Consider the following 21,179-nt stretch of genomic DNA (forward strand, 5'->3'; position numbering starts at 1 on the left):
GGCGGCGCACCAAAAAATATATCTGCCTTCCGGGTCGTGTGCGGCTGCACGTACGAAACCCTAACCTCTCAAATTTAAACTTGTAAGATGACTCTTCTTCACCGGATGATCACGAGCTTCTCGATCCTTGTGAGAGATCCCTTCAAGAACTCAACACCACCGGCGCCGAGCCCCACGGTGGGCGCCAACTGTCGTGGAATTGTCACGGCAGATGTCCTAGGGTGAGGACTTAGTCGTGAGGCCAGCGCATCTATGTAGTAGCTTGAGAGGGGTTGAGCGGAATCGAGAGACGCAACATAAGACGAGGATTTAGACAGCTTCGGGCCCCGGGAAACATCATCCGGTAATAACCCTACATGCTGTTTGAGGTTAGATCTCATTATCATTTAGGGAGTCGCCGGTAAACCGGCTCTTTGTGTGTAATCCCTATAGATTGTTTCTTTTTGTTTGCCTTCTTTGGGGAGCCCTGCCCCTCTTTATATAAGTTGCAGGGGCGGGTTACATGTAGAGTCCAACTCAGACTTAAGACTTAACTATTCTGACTTCTCTTCATGGGCTTCTTAACGTCTCGGGCTTCATAACCCCTGGCAACCCAGTTATCACTGTCTGCCGGGTTATGACTAGTGCCGGTTTATGATGGTCTGCTTAGTTATCAACTGACTTAACTCCTGCCGGGTTATCATCTGACTTAACTCCTGCCAGTTTACCACCTGCTGGTTTACCACTTGCCTTAACACCTACTGGTTTACCATCCGCCGGTTTACCGTCCGTCTTAGCCATCTGTCTTACCCGCCGGTAGTACTAATAATTACCGGTGGTAACAGCCGGCGGGTCAAGTCAATTGGAAATGTGCCGAGGAAGGCAGGGACGAAGCGTACGTACGAACGACAAGCGGGACAGCACGGACGGGCGGGGCTCCTCGCTCGCTCCGGTTACCGCGTCCTGGCGACTGGCGTGACGGAGACCCCCAGCCCACCCAAACCCGTCGCCGCCCCCGGCGGTACAGAGGGAATAGAAAAACTGCAAAGCTCCACCGATCCGGCTCCGTTTCCCCCCTTTTCCACGTGAGACGCACGCACGTCTCGCATCGCGTCGCCCCGCCCCGCCCAATCAATCATCCGCGCCGGGCGAGACCGACCGAGGGAAAAAGTCCGGGAGGCCGCCGGCCCGGCCCGGCCCGGCCCGCCCCACCCGCCCTCCCTCGCCGTAAATATAAAAGTCGTAGCCCCCTCCCCCTCCTCCCGCACCGCACCACCCTCCCCGTCCCGTTCCGTTCGTTTCGGTCCGTATAACCGCGCCCCCCGCATCTCCTCCGCCCCCGCCCCCGCACCGCGTCTCGCCCATAACTACTCCTCCGCATCGCTGTTTTTTCCTCCTCTCTCCGCCCTACCCTCCTCTCTCTCCTCGAGCCGCATCCCACCTGCCTGCCTGCCCGGGGGGGGGGGGTCCTGCAGCGGCCGCCAATCCCGCCCCATCCAATCTCCCGGCCCGGCCCCTCCGCCCCGATCCCGCCGCCGTCCGAGGGGCAGCGCTCCGGGTGCCGCCGCGCCTGCCCTCGCCGGCGTTCGTCTCCGTCGCCCGGTTCCGCCCGCCCGCCCGCTGCGGCCGCGTCGGCGACCTTCGACGGCGGCGGGGGCGAGCCGCGGCAACACACGCGCGTCGGCGATGGCCACGGCCTGAGGTGCGATTCCTGCTTGCCGCCGCCGGCATACTCTGCTTTGTACCCGGCCCTTATATTGTTTATAATACTGTTTGTTGCCGCAAATACGGTTGTATTTTCTCCCCGTCGATTTTTTTCACGATTCTCTTACTTTCCTTGTAATGGCCGGTGACGAATAGCCGGTAGGATTAGCGGTCATTGGTTAGTGCTGCCCAAAGCGAGTTTCAGTGGATCGACGACATCGGTGGCGACAAAACCGATCAGATTTGCGCTAGTGCTATTTACAGTTGGCGTTAGTTTTTAATCCAGCGCGCTTTTTGCTACTCAACTACTAGATCTTATTAACTGCTCAATACCCTTGTAAGCTATGGATATCCCTATCAGACCGATAATTTTGCATATGCTCGCCACCTCGCTGCTGTACCAAATTGGTAGACGCCATTAAATGAATTCAACAATGATCCAGAAAGCTGGGCATATCTGTTTATGTACCTGTGATACCATTTCTTATGGTTCACCTGCAAGGAACACACAAGTAGATATGACGGGTGTTAGCCCAGATGTAATTTATTTTCCAGCATGATTTTCTAGATTTGTGAAGCCTTTCTCTCTGGTGGTATCGTGGAATGGTCTCAGGGTGAATAGATGGGGCCTGTTGTGTTCGGTTTTGCCAATTTTTGGACGACTGATGCTTTACTAGTTCCGGGTTATATTTGTTTTGTGTAAGATTGGAATTGTTCCGCTTATTTGCCTATGTATGTTGAAGGGTCCATTTTAGATATTTGTGGGTTATGAGCCTTTTCTTGACAAAATAAAAAATCTTTTGGTATGGTGGACTGAGTTAGATTTTGGGTCGAATCCATTCTCCGATGACAAGGTATAATGACATGTTCCTGATACATCCTTGCAGGCCTTAGTTATTAATAATTTAGGTCAATATGTACTCACATGTTTAGCTTGATATCATATAATTGAGACTGTCTTTTACTCATTGGGTGTTAAATTTGGATTTAGTTTGATATTATGGTCATGTTATTTGTATGAGTAGTCAGTAATCTTCTGTTTATTCCCTGCTGTTTTGTTATTCTGTATTCACTATGGACCATTTTGCCAAACTTCTAATGTTCATCTGCGTTTATAGTCTGGTAAGGTTTTTTTGCTGGTTTGGAAACATATATTCATATGCGACCGTTTTTGATTGATTGAGCTAAGTGATGTTTGTGGAGTTCTCTTGCAAGTTTGTTTTTTATGTACACAAATGCAAATTTCCTGATATACATGGATGCCACTTTCAGTTATACCTGAATTTTCATTTCTAGAATAGTACTCTTATCTGAGTAGAATTCCTGCTGACATAATTTTGATCTGTTGCAGATTGAGGATGCGTACAGAGGGGTTGGAGTCTTGTGGATAGGTTCCCTCCCTGTTGAAATATTGTTGTAGATTCTGACGGAATGTTGGAGGGTCAATCTTGCCTGATCTCGAGGTCACTGCCCAGCTCCTGCGAACAGGAATCCAGATTAGCTTATATGACTTACCACCTCCTTGAGATCACAAGGACTAAGCGCCCATCTGGGGTCCTGGCTATTGAACATGATGGAATTGCTGTGGCGGCAGTGCTGGCAAAGCGGCCTAAGTCTGAGGATAGCCATGATGCTGTGCCGGTAGACTGTCAGGGTGGTAATCAGGGCTATTCTGATTCAAGCACACTGATAAGTTCTATTGGCAGAGATAATTCAATCAATTGTCTAGCCCGTTGCTCTCGGTCTGATTATGGCTCCATTGCATCACTGAGCCGGAACTTCCGTTCCCTTGTCCGTGATGGTGGTCTGTACAGAGAACGGCGGAGGTTAGGGATTGCAGAACACTGGGTGTATTTCTCCTGCAATGTGCAGGAGTGGGAGGCATATGACCCATACCGTGAACGGTGGATGACGCTCCCAAGGATGCCACCTAATGAGTGTTTCATGTGCTCAGACAAGGAGTCACTAGCTGTGGGCACTGAACTTCTGGTGTTTGGCAAGGAGATTCTATCACATATTGTTCTTAGCTATAGCATTCTGACCAACTCATGGTCAAGAGGCGTTGAAATGAATGCCCCTAGATGTTTGTTTGGTTCGGCTAGTTTTGGAGAGAAGGCAATTATAGCTGGTGGCATGGATTCTTTTGGGAGTGTGCTTAGTTCTGCTGAGCTGTACAACTCTGAAACTAAAAGTTGGGTTACACTTCCGAGCATGAACAAGCGTAGGAGAATGTGTTCTGGAGTCTTCATGGATGGCAAGTTTTATGTTATTGGTGGAATGGCCAGTAACACGGAGGTGCTGACATGCGGAGAAGAGTATGATTTAGAGAAGGGTACCTGGAGGTTGATAGAGAACATGTCAGAGGGTCTCAATGGTGCCAGTGGTGCTCCTCCCCTTGTTGCTGTAGTTGACAATGAGCTATATGCGGCTCAATATGCAGGAAAACTAGTAAGGAAGTATAATAAAAGTGATAACACATGGACAACTCTTGGGGAGTTACCAGAGCGCCCAGAAGCTGTGAATGGCTGGGGCATTGCATTCCGAGGATGCGGAGAGCAGCTCCTGGTGATTGGTGGACCAAGAGTGCTGGGCGGCGGGATGATTGAACTCCATTCGTGGATCCCAAGGGAGGGCCCCTTGCAATGGAACATGATCGGAAGCAAACCTTCTGGCAACTTTGTTTATAACTGTGCTGTCATGGGGTGCTGATTTCTGTGCCGCCACCCACCCGTCGAACATACTTGTCAACAAGAAAGATTTGTGATATTGGTTTCGCAAATGCGCATAAAAGCACTGATTCTGCCTGATTGGTAATCTCTGCCTTCTTTTTTTCCTTCTCCTCTGGACATTTCAGATTTTACTCCATGTTCCATAGATTAGTCAGTCACATCCTTCCTTGTATTCGTTAACAGTTACACTGTTGGGTCTCTGTTTTCCGTGCATTTGGTTTCCAGTTGGGAATTTGTACCTGGTCTGGTCCGTATACTCTGTCGAACTGAGAATTTCCTGAGATGGATGCATCTAGGTGACAAACTGTAATTGATGTAGCCTTGCATCTGGACAAAATTGTACTCCATTGGACTCTGAATTGTCCCAGCTTCATAGTGCTCCTGTGCAAAATGCCTGTTAACAGAAACAACTCTAGTTGTAAATGTACGTGACATGGTTTACATTTCCTTTCGTTGACATATTCAAGAACCAATCATACATACATTTGCAAAACATTCAACCTGGCGCTGCTTCATCGTTACGTAATATACTTTGTCGACACCATAACCACCCCTATGTAACTTCGCACTACCGGTTGCGCTTTTGCCCGAATCCTGGGGTGCCAAGTCAAAACGACATTGGGCATAACTAAAAGTTCCTTGAAGGATGCTCAACCATTTCAGATGAAACATCAAAACACAGGGAGCACTAATCGGGCAAACAAAGTCGATATTTTGCAGCGAGCTGTCAATGTCTCTAGTAGCATGGGCACTTCGGTGCGAGCCCTGGTGACACTTGGGGTGTGTTTAGTTGCTGTCACTGGATAGAATGTCACGGGTCCGACCCGTTCCCACAGCCCATTCTCGCGTTCGGTTAGTCGAAAGAACCAGAACCCACCCGTCCCAAGTAACGGAATATTCGCTCATTATGCGGAACGGAGGCATACCTCCAAATCGAGCGGACGACAGGGAACGAGCCCTCTTCCCCTCTCGCACGCGCCTCTTCCCTCGTGACTCCCCTGTCTCAGCGCCGCCACCCTCCCGCATCTCCCTCCCTCTCGATCCGCCACCTCCGTTCCTCTCCGGCGCCGGCTTCACTCTCCTCCCCTCCGTCTCTCCTCCGTGATGGCGCGCAGCAGCAACTTGGCGGCGACCTAGCGGCGGGTGGAGATTAGGCAGCGGCGGGGCGGGAACACGCAGCGGGGCGGTGAGAGGCCATGGCGCAGGGACCTGCCGACGGTGGCGCGGCGCACGGGGCTGCGCCGGCGCGGTGGAGCGACTGGAGGCAGTGCCCGCCGTGGCACGCCAACTCGCTGGAGAACGTCGTGCCGGAGAACCTGTCCCGGCCGTCCGCGCGCCGGAGATATAGCGCGCGGCGTAGGGGCCGCCGACAAGGCGTATGCTCCAGCGCCCGCGGCGTCGCCCGACGCCGTGCTCCCGTTCGTGGCGCTCCACTCCGGCTCTGGCATGGGCTGCTTCTCCCTCTAAAGCTATGTGGTGTAAATTGTTATTAAGTGGGTGATTAGACTAGCTGATTAATTAGCTTAGCTTCTAGAAGAAATAAGCTCTCATATTGGTAAGAGCTGGGAGTACATACGACCAACATATTGTTTTATCTGTGATGATATTCTTCTATGTATTTCAATTCCTTGCTCGAAAAGAGCTACTAGTAGTTAATCATTATTTCTTTGGCTTATTATTGGCCACATGAACGACGCAGCAAAGAAGCCAATATTTCGATATTGTTGTATGACTGAGTATGATAACTTGGCATGTATAGATGTAGTGCACTTGGTTGCTTTTGGGTGTGATGGATGAAGTTGGTACCTTCTGTTGAAATTTGTGTTTGATTGATGTCATATATGTGTGATTCTTGTCAATATATATACTGTTATGTTGTTTTTCTTCGAAATACAAATGAAATGCTGCCAAAATTTTGAATTTTATGTGGTTTCATTTTTCATTCCATCTCTCTAACCAAACACAAAAACGGAACCGACCCGTTTCACTTTTCTGTTTGTATCAAGCACAGGAATAGAACGGACATGTTCCAGTGGAATGAAACCATTCCATTCCGTTTCACTTGGTTCCTCAACCAAACACATCCTATGATGCTGCTGCTGCTGGGTGGAGGAGCTCCTCCGAAGTCGCCCCGCTTTACGTCTCGGCGCGCTCGGGATTCCACGCTAACTAACTAGGCTCCGCTTAGCCTACTGGGGATATTGTTATCATCTAGGGGGGGCAGGTGCCCACTTCTATATTAAGAGAGAAAAGAATCCGAGAGACGACAAGCGCGGGGGCTAATCAGTGTGGATCGCTGTCCGCTCCGTGCTTTAGCGTCGTGGAAATCGGAAAAAGGGCCACGCTTCGCTGTCGAGTTGTTGCGTGCATCCTATGCGATTAGGCTCGTTTCCGCCGATCATCTCGCCGCATTATCCCCTGCGGCACTGTGTTTTCTGCGGTGGCTTTGGGATGAATGTTTTCGTTCGGTTGTGATGGGATTGCCCTCTTTTTCGTTCAGCCCTGATGGGATTCTTGTCGGGTTGCTTGCCCTCTTTTTTAGTTTTTATTATTGGGCCTTTGGCTGGTAGATTTGAGAATCTTGTTTATCAAGTGGCTAGGATTGGCTGATGGATCTGAGAATTTTCTTTATCAATTGGCTAGGGTATCTATGGCACCCTCCTGTAGAAGGTTAGGAAAAATATCTGGCAGACACTTAGTGAGACGTCATCTAGAACACCTACTCTATCCAAACGGGAATAGTAGTTAGAATCACGCCATCCTAAAAAAAAGGTTAGGAAATCATGCCCGAGCCCCTGAGTATTTGCTAGTACTCCCTCCGTTCCAAATTACTTGTCTCAAAAGTGGATAAAAATGGATGTATCTATAATTAAAATACGTCTAGATACATCCATTTCTGTGACAAATAATTCTGAACGGAGGGAGTAGTTCTGAGTTTTCAACAGTCCCGAGCAGACCAGAGAATGGTGTAATATGATTCTTTTGTGGTTTCTCTAGGCAGGTAGCCATTTGTTGTTCCTCGGTTATCTGCTTCGTCAGCTTCGCCATCAGGTTTCCCGAATCCAATCATTGTGTTCACCGCTAAACGGGATGATGATTGGCAAATTGATCGTGGTCTGATGTCGTTGGTTATCCCGTCAATTTCTTGGTATTCTGGCGACGCCGCGGTTGTTGCATCATGCATGCACCCCTGTTATCGGAGCGGAGGACAAACTACGCGTCCACGCGTAGGCCACCTCTCGCTCTGCTTCTTTTATTAGAGCAAAGCAGGCCCTGCTTTGTTTCTTGATGATCCATTCAACAAATGGAGAAGCGGTTCCGGCAGAAGGACAGTGAGATACGTAGGAGTATATGCATATACGTCTGCCTATACGTGCGCTGAGGGCAGGGTGGTTGTTGATCTGAAATCAGACTGCCGACCGACGATTGGGTCGAGGGAGTCCGGCTGCATGCAGTTTCCTTGCTATCTTGTACCGTCCTCGCGGTACGGCGGTGCAGCCTGCAGGCACCCGTGGGCACTTGGTCCCGTCGAGAAGGCGAGTAGAGCCAGCCGCACTTTCAGCCGGCAGAAGGATACGCAAGGTGGCGGCGAGCGAGTGACAGCTGGGTGAACCTTGAGCCCGTGAACGTACCCTGCCAACGCCAACGTATGAAGGACGCTTCGTGCTGGCAGCGAAGATACGCGCGGGTGTTGCACGCACGGCCACAGTGTGCTGCATGTTGCGGTGCCTGACACGACGACGAGTACAAAAGCCGAGCGCTATGGGAGGCCGGGTACTGGACTGATCGCACGCACGGTTTGACGGAGCGGGCGTAGAGAGGCCGAGCGGCTAAGTGGGCCGCGTCGTGCTCCGGACATCGATACCGGCGCCCCTCGTGGAATGATCGCGTCGTACGTGAGAGTGGCTGACGGACGGCACTGACGCTTTGCTGCTGTAAAAACCGCATGACAGTCCCATGTTCATTGCGCGCGCCGTCGGTTTCAAAGAAACGATTTTTTTTCTTGTTGAGCTCTCCCTGCTGTAAAAACGACGTTTCTTTCCCACGTGTCTTCGCTGCAGCAGCAGCGCGACTGCTCCTGCGCGGGCAGGGCGGCAGACGTCTGTTTATACCGTACCTCAAGATTGTCTGGTGTTTTTGTTCTCCTCCCAGAGTTTCAAAAGAACAGTGCTACGCGGACGACCAAATTCAGACGATTTGTGCACGACTTGGAATCTCATCCTCTTCGATGTACAATGGTACTATCCCGCAAATTTTCTCCGGCATATTTTCAAGGACAGGGGATCAGTCCGCGAACACTGATGCCAGATGCCGACATCCAACACTGCCCACATGCATTTCTATCACTGTTGAAACAAAATGGACCAAATTCATGCAAATCGGACGTATTTTCATATAAACAGGAAGAGATTCATTAAAACACGACGGGCTTCATATAAACATGACGAAATTCATTACATTTTGGACACACTTCAACTAAAGGCGGAGCTTGTCCAACTCTCGAGGTATAATTTCGGACACACTTCTATTCTAAACCTAATCTAAATGATCGCCGACGCCCGTTTCCCGTGTCCGGCCATGAGCCCCGAGAACCGAAGCTCCGGCACTTGCCTTCGCTTTCTTGAGTTCACCCTGGGCGCTTTCCAGCTCTGCCTCGCAGCCTTCGCCACCATAGCTTGAGCGACTAGTCGGCCGTCGATTAGCAGGCCGCCAAGCTTGGCTTCAGGTGGAGGGGAAGAGCGGTGGCCTTCCCGGGACCCGAGCGGCAGCGACCTACTATGCACTATGATGTCTACTACGCAACTTTCTTCTTAGACTTTGTTGGGTCTCAAAGTGCGGAGTTTTGTAGGACAACAACAAATTTCTCTTAAGTGGATGACCTAAAGTTTATCAATCCATATGAGATGCAGGATGAAGATGGTCTCTCTCAAACAACCCTGCAATGAGATACAAGAAATTTCTTGTGTCCCCAACACACCCAATACAATAAAAAATTGTATAGATGCACTAGTTCGGCGAAGAGATGGTGATACAAGTGTAGTATGGATAGTACATATAGGTTTTTGTAGTCTGAAATAGTAAAAACAACAAGATAAGAAGTAACAAAAGTGAGCATGAATGGTATTGCAATGCTTGAAAACAAGGCTTGGGGTTCATACTTTCACCACTGCAATCTCTCAACAGTGCTAATGTAATTGAATCATATAACCATCCCTCGACGTGCGACAAAGAATCACTCCAAAGTTTCTGCCAGAGAAAATAGGACGAAATCGTGTATCAAGCTATGTGCCTAGATTACCCCAATGTCACCATGGGAATCCGCAAGTTGATTACCAAAACATATATCAAATGACTCGTTAGAATTCCCCATTGTCACCACGGGTATCCACATGCAAGACATACATCAAGTGATCTCAAAACCAATATTCAATCCAACATAACGAAACATCATAGGGCAAGACTCAATTCATCACAGCAAGACAGAGAGAGGGGGAAGAACACCATATGATCCGACTATATTAACAAAGCCCATCGTTACATCAAGATCGTGCCAAATCAAGAACACGAGAGAGAGAGATCAAACACATAGCTACTAGTACATACCCCCAGCCCCGGGGCTGAACTACTCCGTGATGACCCACAAGTATAGGGGATCAATCGTAGTCCTTTCAATAAGTAAGAGTGTCGAACCCAACGAGGAGCAGAAGGAAATGACAAGTGGTTTTCAGCAAGGTAATTTCTGCAAACATTGAAATAGTCGGTAACAGATAATTTGATAGCAAGATAATTTATAACGGCCAAGTAACGGCAACGGTAAATATAGTGCAGCAATGTAGCCCAATCCTTTTGTTGCAAAGGACAGGCCAAAATGGTCTCTTATAATAAGCAAAGTATTCTTGAGGGCACACGGGAATTTCATCTAGTCACTTTCATCATGTTGGTTTGATTTACATTCGCTACTTTGATAATTTGATATGTGGGTGGACCGGTGCTTGGGTGCTATTCTTACTTGAACAAACTCCCACTTATGATTAACCCCCTCGCAATCATTCGCAACTATGAGAAAAGTATTAAGATAAAATCTAACCATAGCATTAAACATTTTGATCCAAATCGATCCCTTACGAAGTAGCGCATAAACTAGGGTTTAAGCTTATGTCACTCTAGCAACCCATCATCTAATAACTACTCCACGATGCATTCCCTTAGGCCAAAAGATGGTGAAGTGCCATGTAGTCGACGTTCACATGACACCACTAAGAAAATCACAACATACATATTATCAAACTATCAAACACATATCAAGTTCACATGATTACTTGCAACATGACTTCTCCTGTGACCTCAAGAACAAAAGTAACTACTCACAAATGATATTCATGCTCAAGATCAGAGGGGTATTGAATAGCATAATGGATCAGAACACATAATCTTCCACCAAATAAACCATATAGTAATCAACTACATGATGTAATCAACACTACTAGTCACCCACAGGTACCAATATGAGGTTACGGTACAAAGATTGAACACAAGAGATGAATTAGGGTTTGAGAGGAGTTGGTGTTGTTGAAGATGTTGATGAAGATTGTCCTCCCAAAGATGAGAGGGTTGTTGGTGATGACGATGGCTTCGCACCCGCGGCAGCGCCCTCGTCATCAACGAGGGCGGCCGTGGCCCCTCTCCTCCCTCTTCCCGCCTCGTCCTGCCGAAGACCGAGCCGTGGCTGCTTCCCGTGAAGGAGCATGAGGCCATGGCCGCCGCCGACGAGACCGCCCTCAAGTGGGCGCGGGAGGAGGGCGGCGTCGTCATCCTCGACGACAGCGACGAGGAGGCGCCCGGGCCGTCCAACCCCACGCATCGGCGACGTTGGGCAGGGGTGCAGCAGGGACGGCGGCGGCGACTACACCAAATTCTACAGGCTCCTCGGCATGTAGAAGGCGGGCGGCGGCACAGTAGTTTGTTTTAGTTAGTTTTTAAATTATGTGTTCAATTTTTTGTACAAATATCAATGAAATCGCCTAATTTGACCGAATTTGTGTTGTATTTGGCCGAATTTTGGCCGAGTTTGGTTTTCAGGATAACGGCGCCTGGGGCGGTGGTTGAGAAACCGACCGCCCCCACGCCGTTTTTTTCGCCTACGCCCCCGGCGGCGCTATTTCAGACCCCGGGGGGCCGAACGAGTGGAGATGCTCTTAGTACCTACCTATCGATTTGCCTTTATTTGGCTCTTTAAGCCCCAAAATGGATTTGGCCTAAGAAAACCTCAAAGGAGCTACGAGGAACAACTAAAAGTGTTGTCATATACATACTATAATAGTGTTGTGTATACATTGCAAATTATATATCATGAACATTTCGTTTAAGCTAGGGGCCAGGAACCTGCTCCCAACTAAGCTTCGCTACCGATTATAAGGACATCTATTTCTCTATGGCCTTAGATATGGTTTATTTCTTTCTCAATGTTCTCGCGCTCCTCGCAAAATAGAAGCTTTTAGCGTTGGTTGACTGATTTTCACTCTCCCCATGGATCCGTTCTCGCTTCTGTAGGAGGATTATTTCATTTTGCAGCGGAACCCTGGCAGCAAACATACAAAACCCGTTTTTTTTATTAGGCAACTCAAGGGGTGGATCAGGTGCGCGACTATGTCTCGCTTAGAGCGAGACCTAGTGCAGCCTTGGGTCAAGCAACCGCGACTATGGGTCAGCCCAGCGTGGACTACAACCCTTCAATGCTTTTTTTTTCCTTTCTTTTTTGTTTTTATTTAAATTTCGCCAATATTCTAAGTATATCTATTAGAAACATCACTTTATACAGAAAATAAAAAATGTCAATCAAGCATTTAAAAAATATTAAATATGTGTAGAAATAATATTTCTAATGTATAAAAAAACCGTACAGTGTATATGAAAAAGAATAGACATCAAACTATGTATATGAGTAAAAATGTTAATCATGTATTTGGAATATGTTAAGTGTGTTTATAAATAGTATTCCCGATGTATGCATAAAATGTAAAATGTGTTTGAAAAAGTAGACTTTATAACATATAAAAAATTGTAATCATGTTCATCTATTTAAAAAATGTTAAGCGTGTATATGAATATTTTTCCTAATGTATACAAAAATGTACAATGTGTATGAAAAAATAAGACATATATAAGTTTTCAAAAATAGTAATCATTTTATTTATAAAATATTAAATATGTATTAAAAATATTCCCAGTCAAACAAAAAAATATACAAATGTGTATGGAAATAGTAGATATCAAATAATATAAGTTTTAGAAAAATGTCAATCATGTATTTGGAAAATGGTAGATGTGTATAAAAATGTTCTAATATATAGAAAAATCTACAAATGTATATGGAAAATTTAGACATAAAAAACATATGTTTTAAAAAATATGTATCATGTATTTAAGAAATGGTCGTTCAGTTTTTGAAAAAAAGTTTATTGCCATAAAAAATGTTCAATGTGTATTTGAAAAACATTGTTCATCTATTCAAAGCATTTATGAAAAAAATGTATATCATATATTTAAAAGATATTCAATCTTTTGCCAAAAAATGTTTCACGTGTACACTACAAATGTATGTGATGTATTGAAAAAATAGATATGTGTTGACAAAAAAGAAACACCTTAAAAATAGACAAGAAACAACAAAACAGAATAAAATCTAAAATACAAGAAACAAAAAGAAAATGGCAGCCGAAGGAAACCAATGAAAAAAATGAAACATGAGAAGGTAACAAATAAAAAGGAGAAAAGGAACAATGAAAGAAACGCAAAAAATAGTGAAAACCAAGAAAAAAAATCAGTAACAATCGTGAAAGGAATGAAGAAAACCGATGAAAAAACAAATGACAAGCAAAAAACTGAAGAAAACCATGAAGAAACAAAGTAATTGAAAAAGAGATAATAGAAGAAAACTACAAAATGAGAAAAACCGAACTAAACCAACGAAGAGTAGCGATCAAGCGAGGGAGAAAGCCAGCGAATGAAAGAAAAAAGATCGAACTGGGTCGGTCCAATAAACAACAGGAGTGTAAAATGGTCTACGCGAGACATTCTTCCAGCTCACTATAACCACGAGATATAGTTCACGCAGGTGGATCGTGCATACATGTCCCAAGTTGCGATGGCACGACCCATATTAGGTCTCAACGACCAAGCCCATCAAACCTCGCGTCATCGACCTCATCATCAACACTTACCCCGCTCAAATCTGTGGTGTCTATTTCTCGCATTAAGCGAGACGAGAGGGAGCTCTCGCTGAGGATTTTTCCTCTCCCTGCTTCGTATTGGGTCGGCCCATTCGTGCACGCATATATTAAGAAAAATAGATTAGGTAAAGGGAGAACCAAGGTTTGATCCGCAGATGCTGCTACCACTCCGCCCAAGTCAAGTTAGTGATAAGTAGTAGGTGCGTGTCATACTTGAGGCTATTTGAAACCGGTTTTCTTTGAGGCTTTTTCCTTTTTTGTTTTCTTTCTTCTTCTTCAATTTTTTCATTCTTTTTTGCACTTTCTTTCTTGGTTTTTTCATTTCTTTTTTTGGTTATTATTGTACATTTTTTGTATATGTCAACAATATTTTTCTAATATACAATTTAAATTTTTTCAATACTTGTTTAACATTTTTCAAATACTTGTTTAATATTTTTATATACATGGTCAACATTTTTTCAAATACTTGTTCAACATTTTTTAGATACTTGTTCAATATTTTTCAGATTTTGTTGAACATTTTTATATACATGATCAAAAAATGAAGTACTTGTTCAACCTTTTTTCAAATACTTATTCAAGATTTTTCAAATACTCGTTCGACATTTTATAAATACTTCTTCAATATTTTTTTAAATGCATGATTAACATTTTTCTAAATATTATTTAAACTATGTTTTTGTAATATATATATTTAGACTATTTGAAAGTGTAAAAAAATTAAAAAAGTGAAACAAAAAAATGAAATAAAAACGTGAAAAAAAAACAGAGAAAAACGAGGCAGTGTAGTACCCGGGACCTGGGCCGGACCATAAGCTCGCGTGGTTCAGCGAGTCGGAAGCTTCGACTCGCTGAACGCGAGACATAGCGATGCCCGCTCAAATCGACGCCCAAGATTACAACCTACAGCTCTCCGTTCCTCAGAAAAACAAAAACTACAGCCTGGAGCATCAGTACTCTGATTGCCTTCGCCGGTCTTCCTCCCCGCTTCCCCCATCTCCACTCCTCTCCGCGATCCAAACCCTAAGCCGGGGGGACCCGTTCGCGCCATGGAAGCGGCGGCTCCGTCGCCGCTGCTCCATAGTCCCCCGCACATCACCCCAGAGCTCCGGCGCTTCCTCGACGTCCGCTTCCGCTCCCCGGCCGACCTCGCCGCGGCCGCAGACGTCGAGGCCGAGATCCGCGGGCGCTGCGCGGAGCTCGAGTCCTCGGTCGCCGAACTGTCCGCCCGCCTCGCGGATGTGGCCGCCGCGTACTCCTCTTCCCTCGGGGCCGCTGGCTCCGCCCTCTGCGCCGTGCGCGGTGGCCTCGCCGCCCTCAAGGCCTCCACCGACAAGACGGGTATCTTAAGCAAATGCTCATGGAATTACTGATTTTCGAGCTTCTCTAGTTGACGTATGCTGCTGCTAAGCTGTAATTCTATTTCTTGGGGTTTTTCTAGGGGTTAGAGAAGATGTGGAGGCTGGGAGCGAGAAGATGCTGTTTGAACAACTCCCTCCCCTGGCCACCGACGTGGCGAGAGTAGACATGGTTAGAGATTACGCTGGTGAGCATCTCTGAAGATCACACTTTAGATCATTGTGCCACGCTCTGGCTTAAATTTCGAATGATAAACACTATATTGACAATTTGCTATGATGTCTATTTCCTCTTATGATGGTTATGTTTGTTTAGGCATAATGTGTTATGATTCATGAGTTGAGAGTTGAGAGTTGAGACCAGCGGCTCATTGCTTAATATGTCGTACGAGTGTTTGGTGTGATGGGACTTAGTGTCTGTGCAGGAGCAGAGTGGTTTTATGTGGCAAATCGTCTGTTTGGTTAGGTTAATAGTTAAGTTTGGTTGATACAGATCTAGCTCAGTACAGCTAGGATGGATGATGATAACTGTTCTGGCCCTCAATTATGGCATGGATCTGGCAGCTCCTGTAAGTGAGCCTCATTTTGATAATGTGGATCTATGGGTTGCCTTTTGTCCCTGTAGTTAACTAGAAATTTGTGGGGGCATTTCATTATTGTGTCCATGTTAGATTGTTAGTTGCTGATTCTTTATTCACGAGCCACAGTTAGCTATTAGTCCTGTCTGTAACTGCATTATCAGCGATCTTCCACTGACAGGAGTGTCAAAACCAGAACATTCATTATGTTTTCCTATCCTTATGGCAGCCAATATTCTTTCCATGCTTAATTCTTAGGCAGTGGAGTGTTTTGGTTGGTGCAGGAGTCTTGGTGGTGGTTGGACTAGAAGTTTAGTTTTTAAAACGACCACACTTGAGAAATAAATAAAATAACACTGTGACGATTGCACCGAGTTCTTCGACAATGAAGAAGCCGAAAAAAAGCGGGTTTGATTTGAAATGCCAAATTAATGAGTGAAATCACCCTTATGGCAGGGAGGTACTAGGCTACTAGCAGAATCTTTTAATTCTCTTATTAAGATGATAATTTAATTTGATAATTTCCTAGAATTGGGAAAAAAATCTTTTTGTTTTCCCATGGCCGGTACTTTGCGGTAATATGATCTAAAGGATTTTTATAATTCCCATTTGGTTGCTAGATGGTGCGTTACTGCTAGTAATCTCCTTAACCGAGGCAGTCAGCCAGTTACTGTTTTACAGGATTGATACCACAACTAAACTACTGCTAGGGGAAAGTGGATTACTAGTGCGCTCCTCAATTTGTGTTATCCGGAGTTTGATTTTTTTTTTTTGTTTTGTTAGTCTACCATTCTCACATTTTGGTCTAGTCTGTTTGTGTGCGTTTAGTTTCGCATATCAATTATTCACTTTGTTGCTTAACACTGCCAAAGTAATACTCCCTCCGTTCCTAAATATTTGTCTTTCTAGAGATTTCAACAAGTGACTACATACGGAGCAAAATGAGTGAATCTACACTCTAAAATATGTCTATATACATCCGTATGTGGTAGTCCATTTGAAATCTCTAAAAAGACAAATATTTAGGAACGGAGGGAGTATTATGTTTAGCATGTGCATTTTTTTGGGCAAAGAATGTACCACACCTAGGGGGCGGGCATAAAAACTGATATTAAAATTGTTGGGATCATCAAGAAATAAATGTCATCAATAATAGAAAGTTAACAATCTGTGGTTATCAAGTCACAAAAGCGAGATGTCAAGTAATTGGGTTATTATGGTGTTGTGAGTAAGACTTGGACATTGGGGCATGTGGTGAACACTGAAGAGTGGGCTGCTTCTTTGGATGAAGCAAGCCTAACGAACTACTTGCTAGCTCAACTCCACTCGATTCATTACAGCGCTAGTTTGAGCTGAGTCCTTCCCAGGATGAGCTAGCTCACGGCCCCAAACCACCGCTAAGTTGTAGTTATGGCCGGGCTTTATTGGGGCTATTTTTAGGCCGAAAGATGCCATTTTCTTTTTAACTATAAATGGTCAATTTATCTTTTCTTTTCCAGTGGTATTGCTGACTTTAGATTTCTTAAGTTATTTGGATGTATTTTATTTTTGCCTTTTGTGGGGCTTTAAACCCAAGCACACCATTCAGAATTTTCGATTCTCCTTTCTTTCTTTGTCATTCTTTCTTTCCTACTCTGATCAAGGCTTCTTTGCTTTACTTTGCTTTATTTATGCTAGAGGCCTAGAACGAGAGTTACTTACATGCCATGCAATCTATGTAATAAAAAGATGCTTGAATCTAAGGTACCGTACCAATCAAAGAGCACTGTGTTCACAAAAGTGGTTCATCATGGAGCATTAGGATGATTAATTGATTGGGAGCTAATTGACTTGACGCTGATGAAATGGAAGCTAATTGACTTAACTCTGATGGAAAACCCCTAACTTTTGTAGATTAGATGGCTTTAGGTGTTTAGAGAACAGTTTCATTGTTTTGCTCTTCTCTGGGGTTACTAGTTTATTTTATTTATGCTGCCCTTGCTTGTTTATATTTGACTGTGCAATTGATGGTTTCTTAACGGTAGGTTGTCATATACAGAAACGGCTCTAAAGCTTGACGGTTTGATCGGTGATGTAGAAGACGCTGTTTCCTCTTCTGTGACTGCAAAACTTAAATCTCGTGGAGAAAATTCAGAGGTATGATTCATGCCATACTGTGGTTGCGAGGACAGTTAACTTGTCAACTGCTAATTCTGCCATCATCATCTTTGCTCCAGAAAACCCACCATGTTGCTATTGGATATCTTAAGAAGATAGAAGATCTTTTAGCTTCAGTTACAAGGACCAGACCACAATGGACTCGCCTTATATCTGCAGTGGATCACAGAGTGGACAGATCTTTAGCTTTACTAAGACCACAAGCTATTGTTGATCATCGTGCTCTTCTGTCATCCCTTGGCTGGCCTCCTTCCCTTGCTGGAACAAAAAATTCAGATAGTAATTCTGAGAAACCAGCAGAGACTGTGAACCCATTATTTTCAATGAAGGGTGACCTGACAAGGAAGTATTCTGAAAGCTTTCTTTCGCTCTGTAATCTACAAGAATTACAGAAACGCAGAAAAGCTAGGCAGCTACATGGGCACGACGTGGGAAATCAACCACGTCAGCCATTATGGGTGATAGAGGAGTTAGTAAATCCATTATCTGCTGCTGCACAACACCATTTCTCCAAATGGGTTGAGAATCCTGAATTTGTCTTTGCTCTTGCTTATAAGATAACAAGAGATTTTGTTGATTCCATGGATGAGATACTGCAGCCCCTTGTAGATAAGGCCAATCTTGTAGGGTATAGCTGCAGAGAGGAGTGGATTTCAGGTATAGTTATTGCACTGTCTACATACTTGGCGAAAGAGATATTTCCTAAGCAGATTGAACTTCTTCAAGAAAGTAGCTCAAGTGATGCTAGCAGCACGGCGGTTCAGGCAAGAGTCTCGTGGCTTAACCTTGTTGATCTGATGATATCTTTTGACAAGCGAACTCAAGATTTGATCTCCGGTACAGGACTGCTACTTTCAGTAAAGGATGATGAGAATTGGCAGAGGATCTCAGTGCTCTCTGTCTTCTGTGATCGTCCAGACTGGCTTGAAATATGGGCAGAGATTGAGAGACGGGAGGTTTTTGCTAGCCTGAAATCAGCAATGGAGAATGAAAATAATTGGAGTAAGAGGATTGAAGGAGCCATGCTCGAGTATGGATCAGATGACTGCAAATCTCCAGCAATAACTGGTGCTGTTAAACATGGCTTATCTTTGATAATTGATCGTGCTAGGCCTATTCCTAGCATTGCCCTTAGGGCAGAATTCATCAGGATTTCTGCTTCACCCATAATATCAGAATTCCTCGGTTGCATGTTTAGGAGGTGCCAAGAGGCAGAGGGGCTAACTGCTCTGGCAGATGATAATGCTTTGATCAAAGTATCACAATCCATTAATGCAGCTCGATACGTTGAATCCACATTGGCACAATGGTGTGAAGATGTGTTCTTTCTTGAAATGGAAAATCTACCTGTGGTTGGAGAAGAAGGGGGGAGTGTATTCCAGCAAGAGATAAATCAACTGAAAGAATTCAGATCAGAATGGGTAGATAAGATTTCTACTGTCATCCTTAGGGCATTTGATGCTCGCTCCCGTGATTATCTGAAGAACAAGAGGCAGTGGCAGGAGCACTCAGAAGAACCGGCCATATCCAGGGCCATCATAGAGTCTTCAGGCTACATTCAAGGGAGGCTATCTAAGCTTGAAGACGGCCTAAATGTGCTGGATTTTGTAACAGTATGGAGAGCTGTGGCAACCGGAGTGGACCAGCTGCTTTTCACAGGCATTTTCGCTGGAAGCCCAAAGTTTAGTAACGGTGGGGTGGAAAGGCTTCATGCTGATCTGAGTGTTCTTTTCGCTGTTTTCCAAGCCTGGTGTCTGAGGCCTGAAGGCTTCTTCCCAAGACTGTCCGAGATATTGAAATTGCTGAAGATTGATGAGAGGCAACTAAGAGATAGTAGGATGGTTACAGATAAAAATTGGCTGCGGGAACATGGCGTTAGGCATCTGACAGCCGGTGAGGCCGAAAAGATAATTAAAAATAGGGTGTATGATGCATGATATATACAAGATATTAGACATCGTCAGGCTTTTGAATGTCAAAAATGAATTGCCTTATTGGAATGGACTTGCATTTTTTGTTACTCTATACAAATTTGTGTCATCCTCTTTCAGAGATGTATCCTACCCTTGTTGATTGGTGTAATAAGGTTGTAAAAGTGAGTTTTCCCTTTTGTAACAGAGGAAAAACTGTTTTGCTGACGGACCTTTCTATGGTTTGACCAAGAAAGCAGCCTTTTTCTTTTTAAATGGTGTACTAGCAGAGAAAGCTGCTGGGTTCGATCGTTCAGATGCAGTGAAACAGCACGAGCAGCTTTTTCTCAAAGCTGTACTGGCTGCGCTTCGGTCTCTCCTCGGAACCGAGCACCGCCGGCGGTGGTCGCATTATTGTGGTTTGACAGAAGGACGGACTTTGAACGACGGCGCACTTCCTTTCTCTTTCTCGGTCCTTCTCACTCAGCCGTCGCCTGAATGCAGAGGGGCTAGGGCAACTCCAACGCAGATCATCAAATGTTTAGACCGAACGGTTTCCAGACACTTTTAGCCATCCGACACGGCTAACCAAATTCATCCGGATCGGTTCAGACGGCTGAATCCCATAAACTGACCTCAAATCGAGGAAGGACTGGGGGAATTTGGACGTACGGCATGGTGGAGTCTGGACTTCCGACGTGCCACCACGTCAAACTCCGACACCCCGAACCCACCCCAAAACCTCTTTCAGCTCGAGAACTCTTCGGGCCACACATTCACTCCGGCTAGATCGGTCACCCATCAACCTGCATTCATGGTGGCACGGTGATTGAGAAGCTTACTCCGGCTGCCCACATTGAAGCTTCGCCACCACACATGGGAAAAAAGTCTGACACCGAAAAGTGATGGCCGGTGCGACTATGGATCCAATTTGCATAGCCGCCCACGGTCTCTGGAGCTGTCGTCGTCCATGGCTCGTCCGGCCTGGTCATGGCGGAGCCGATCTCCTCGGATGACGAGGAGCAGAAGTTGTCCCTGCACACCGCCACAGCCACTAGGGACCGCGAGTTCACGCGACAGGTGGAGATCGCGCTACGGCGGTCGTTGGTCGACCGCGGTCCGGCGCCGCCGCCCCCTTCACGCAACCGCGTCGTCCAAATTGAATGCCACATGAAGAAGGAGCCACCCTCCCCGCCCCGTCGCCAGTCGGGCAACCGATGTTGCCTGTTCGCCGCCTCCTCCCCTTCCGCCAAGCCACATCCACGCATGGAGTACTACCTCTAAGGCGTTGGAGCCGGCGACGCGTCTTCCTTGATGACCAATAAATGTCTCTATGAGGCGGCACGTCGGGAGTGGCGCAACGCACAACACAAAGCGGTGTTCGCGAAAAGCAAGGTGGCGCCGACATGGGTGCTTGCGACCCCGCGCTCACGAAGGCATGAGCCATCAATCAGACCTAGACCATCGTCGAGTTGAGCACCCGCCGCCGGCACCAGCAACACCCAGCTCCTCTAAGTATGCTAGCAGAGTC

General features: G+C 45.8%; 2 protein-coding genes across 2 annotated transcripts; both read left to right on the forward strand.

Moving 5' to 3' along the window:
- The first annotated feature begins 1,243 nt into the window (after window positions 1-1,243).
- LOC109758128 (F-box/kelch-repeat protein At1g74510) lies at window positions 1,244-4,785 on the forward strand. Its single transcript, XM_020316973.4, has 2 exons — window positions 1,244-1,681; window positions 3,035-4,785. Exon 2 carries the CDS (start codon window positions 3,115-3,117, stop codon window positions 4,390-4,392), a length of 1,278 nt encoding a protein of 425 aa, XP_020172562.1. The 5' UTR covers window positions 1,244-1,681; window positions 3,035-3,114; the 3' UTR covers window positions 4,393-4,785.
- A 9,754-nt stretch (window positions 4,786-14,539) lies between these two features.
- On the forward strand, window positions 14,540-19,876 carry LOC109758121 (RINT1-like protein MAG2). Its single transcript, XM_020316966.4, has 4 exons — window positions 14,540-14,986; window positions 15,087-15,191; window positions 17,620-17,717; window positions 17,798-19,876. Exons 1-4 carry the CDS (start codon window positions 14,695-14,697, stop codon window positions 19,673-19,675), a joined length of 2,373 nt encoding a protein of 790 aa, XP_020172555.1. The 5' UTR covers window positions 14,540-14,694; the 3' UTR covers window positions 19,676-19,876.
- Window positions 19,877-21,179: the final 1,303 nt, after the last annotated feature.

This window comes from Aegilops tauschii, chromosome 6 (assembly GCF_002575655.3).
Source record: "Aegilops tauschii subsp. strangulata cultivar AL8/78 chromosome 6, Aet v6.0, whole genome shotgun sequence".
Classification (NCBI taxonomy): Eukaryota; Viridiplantae; Streptophyta; class Magnoliopsida; order Poales; family Poaceae; genus Aegilops; species Aegilops tauschii.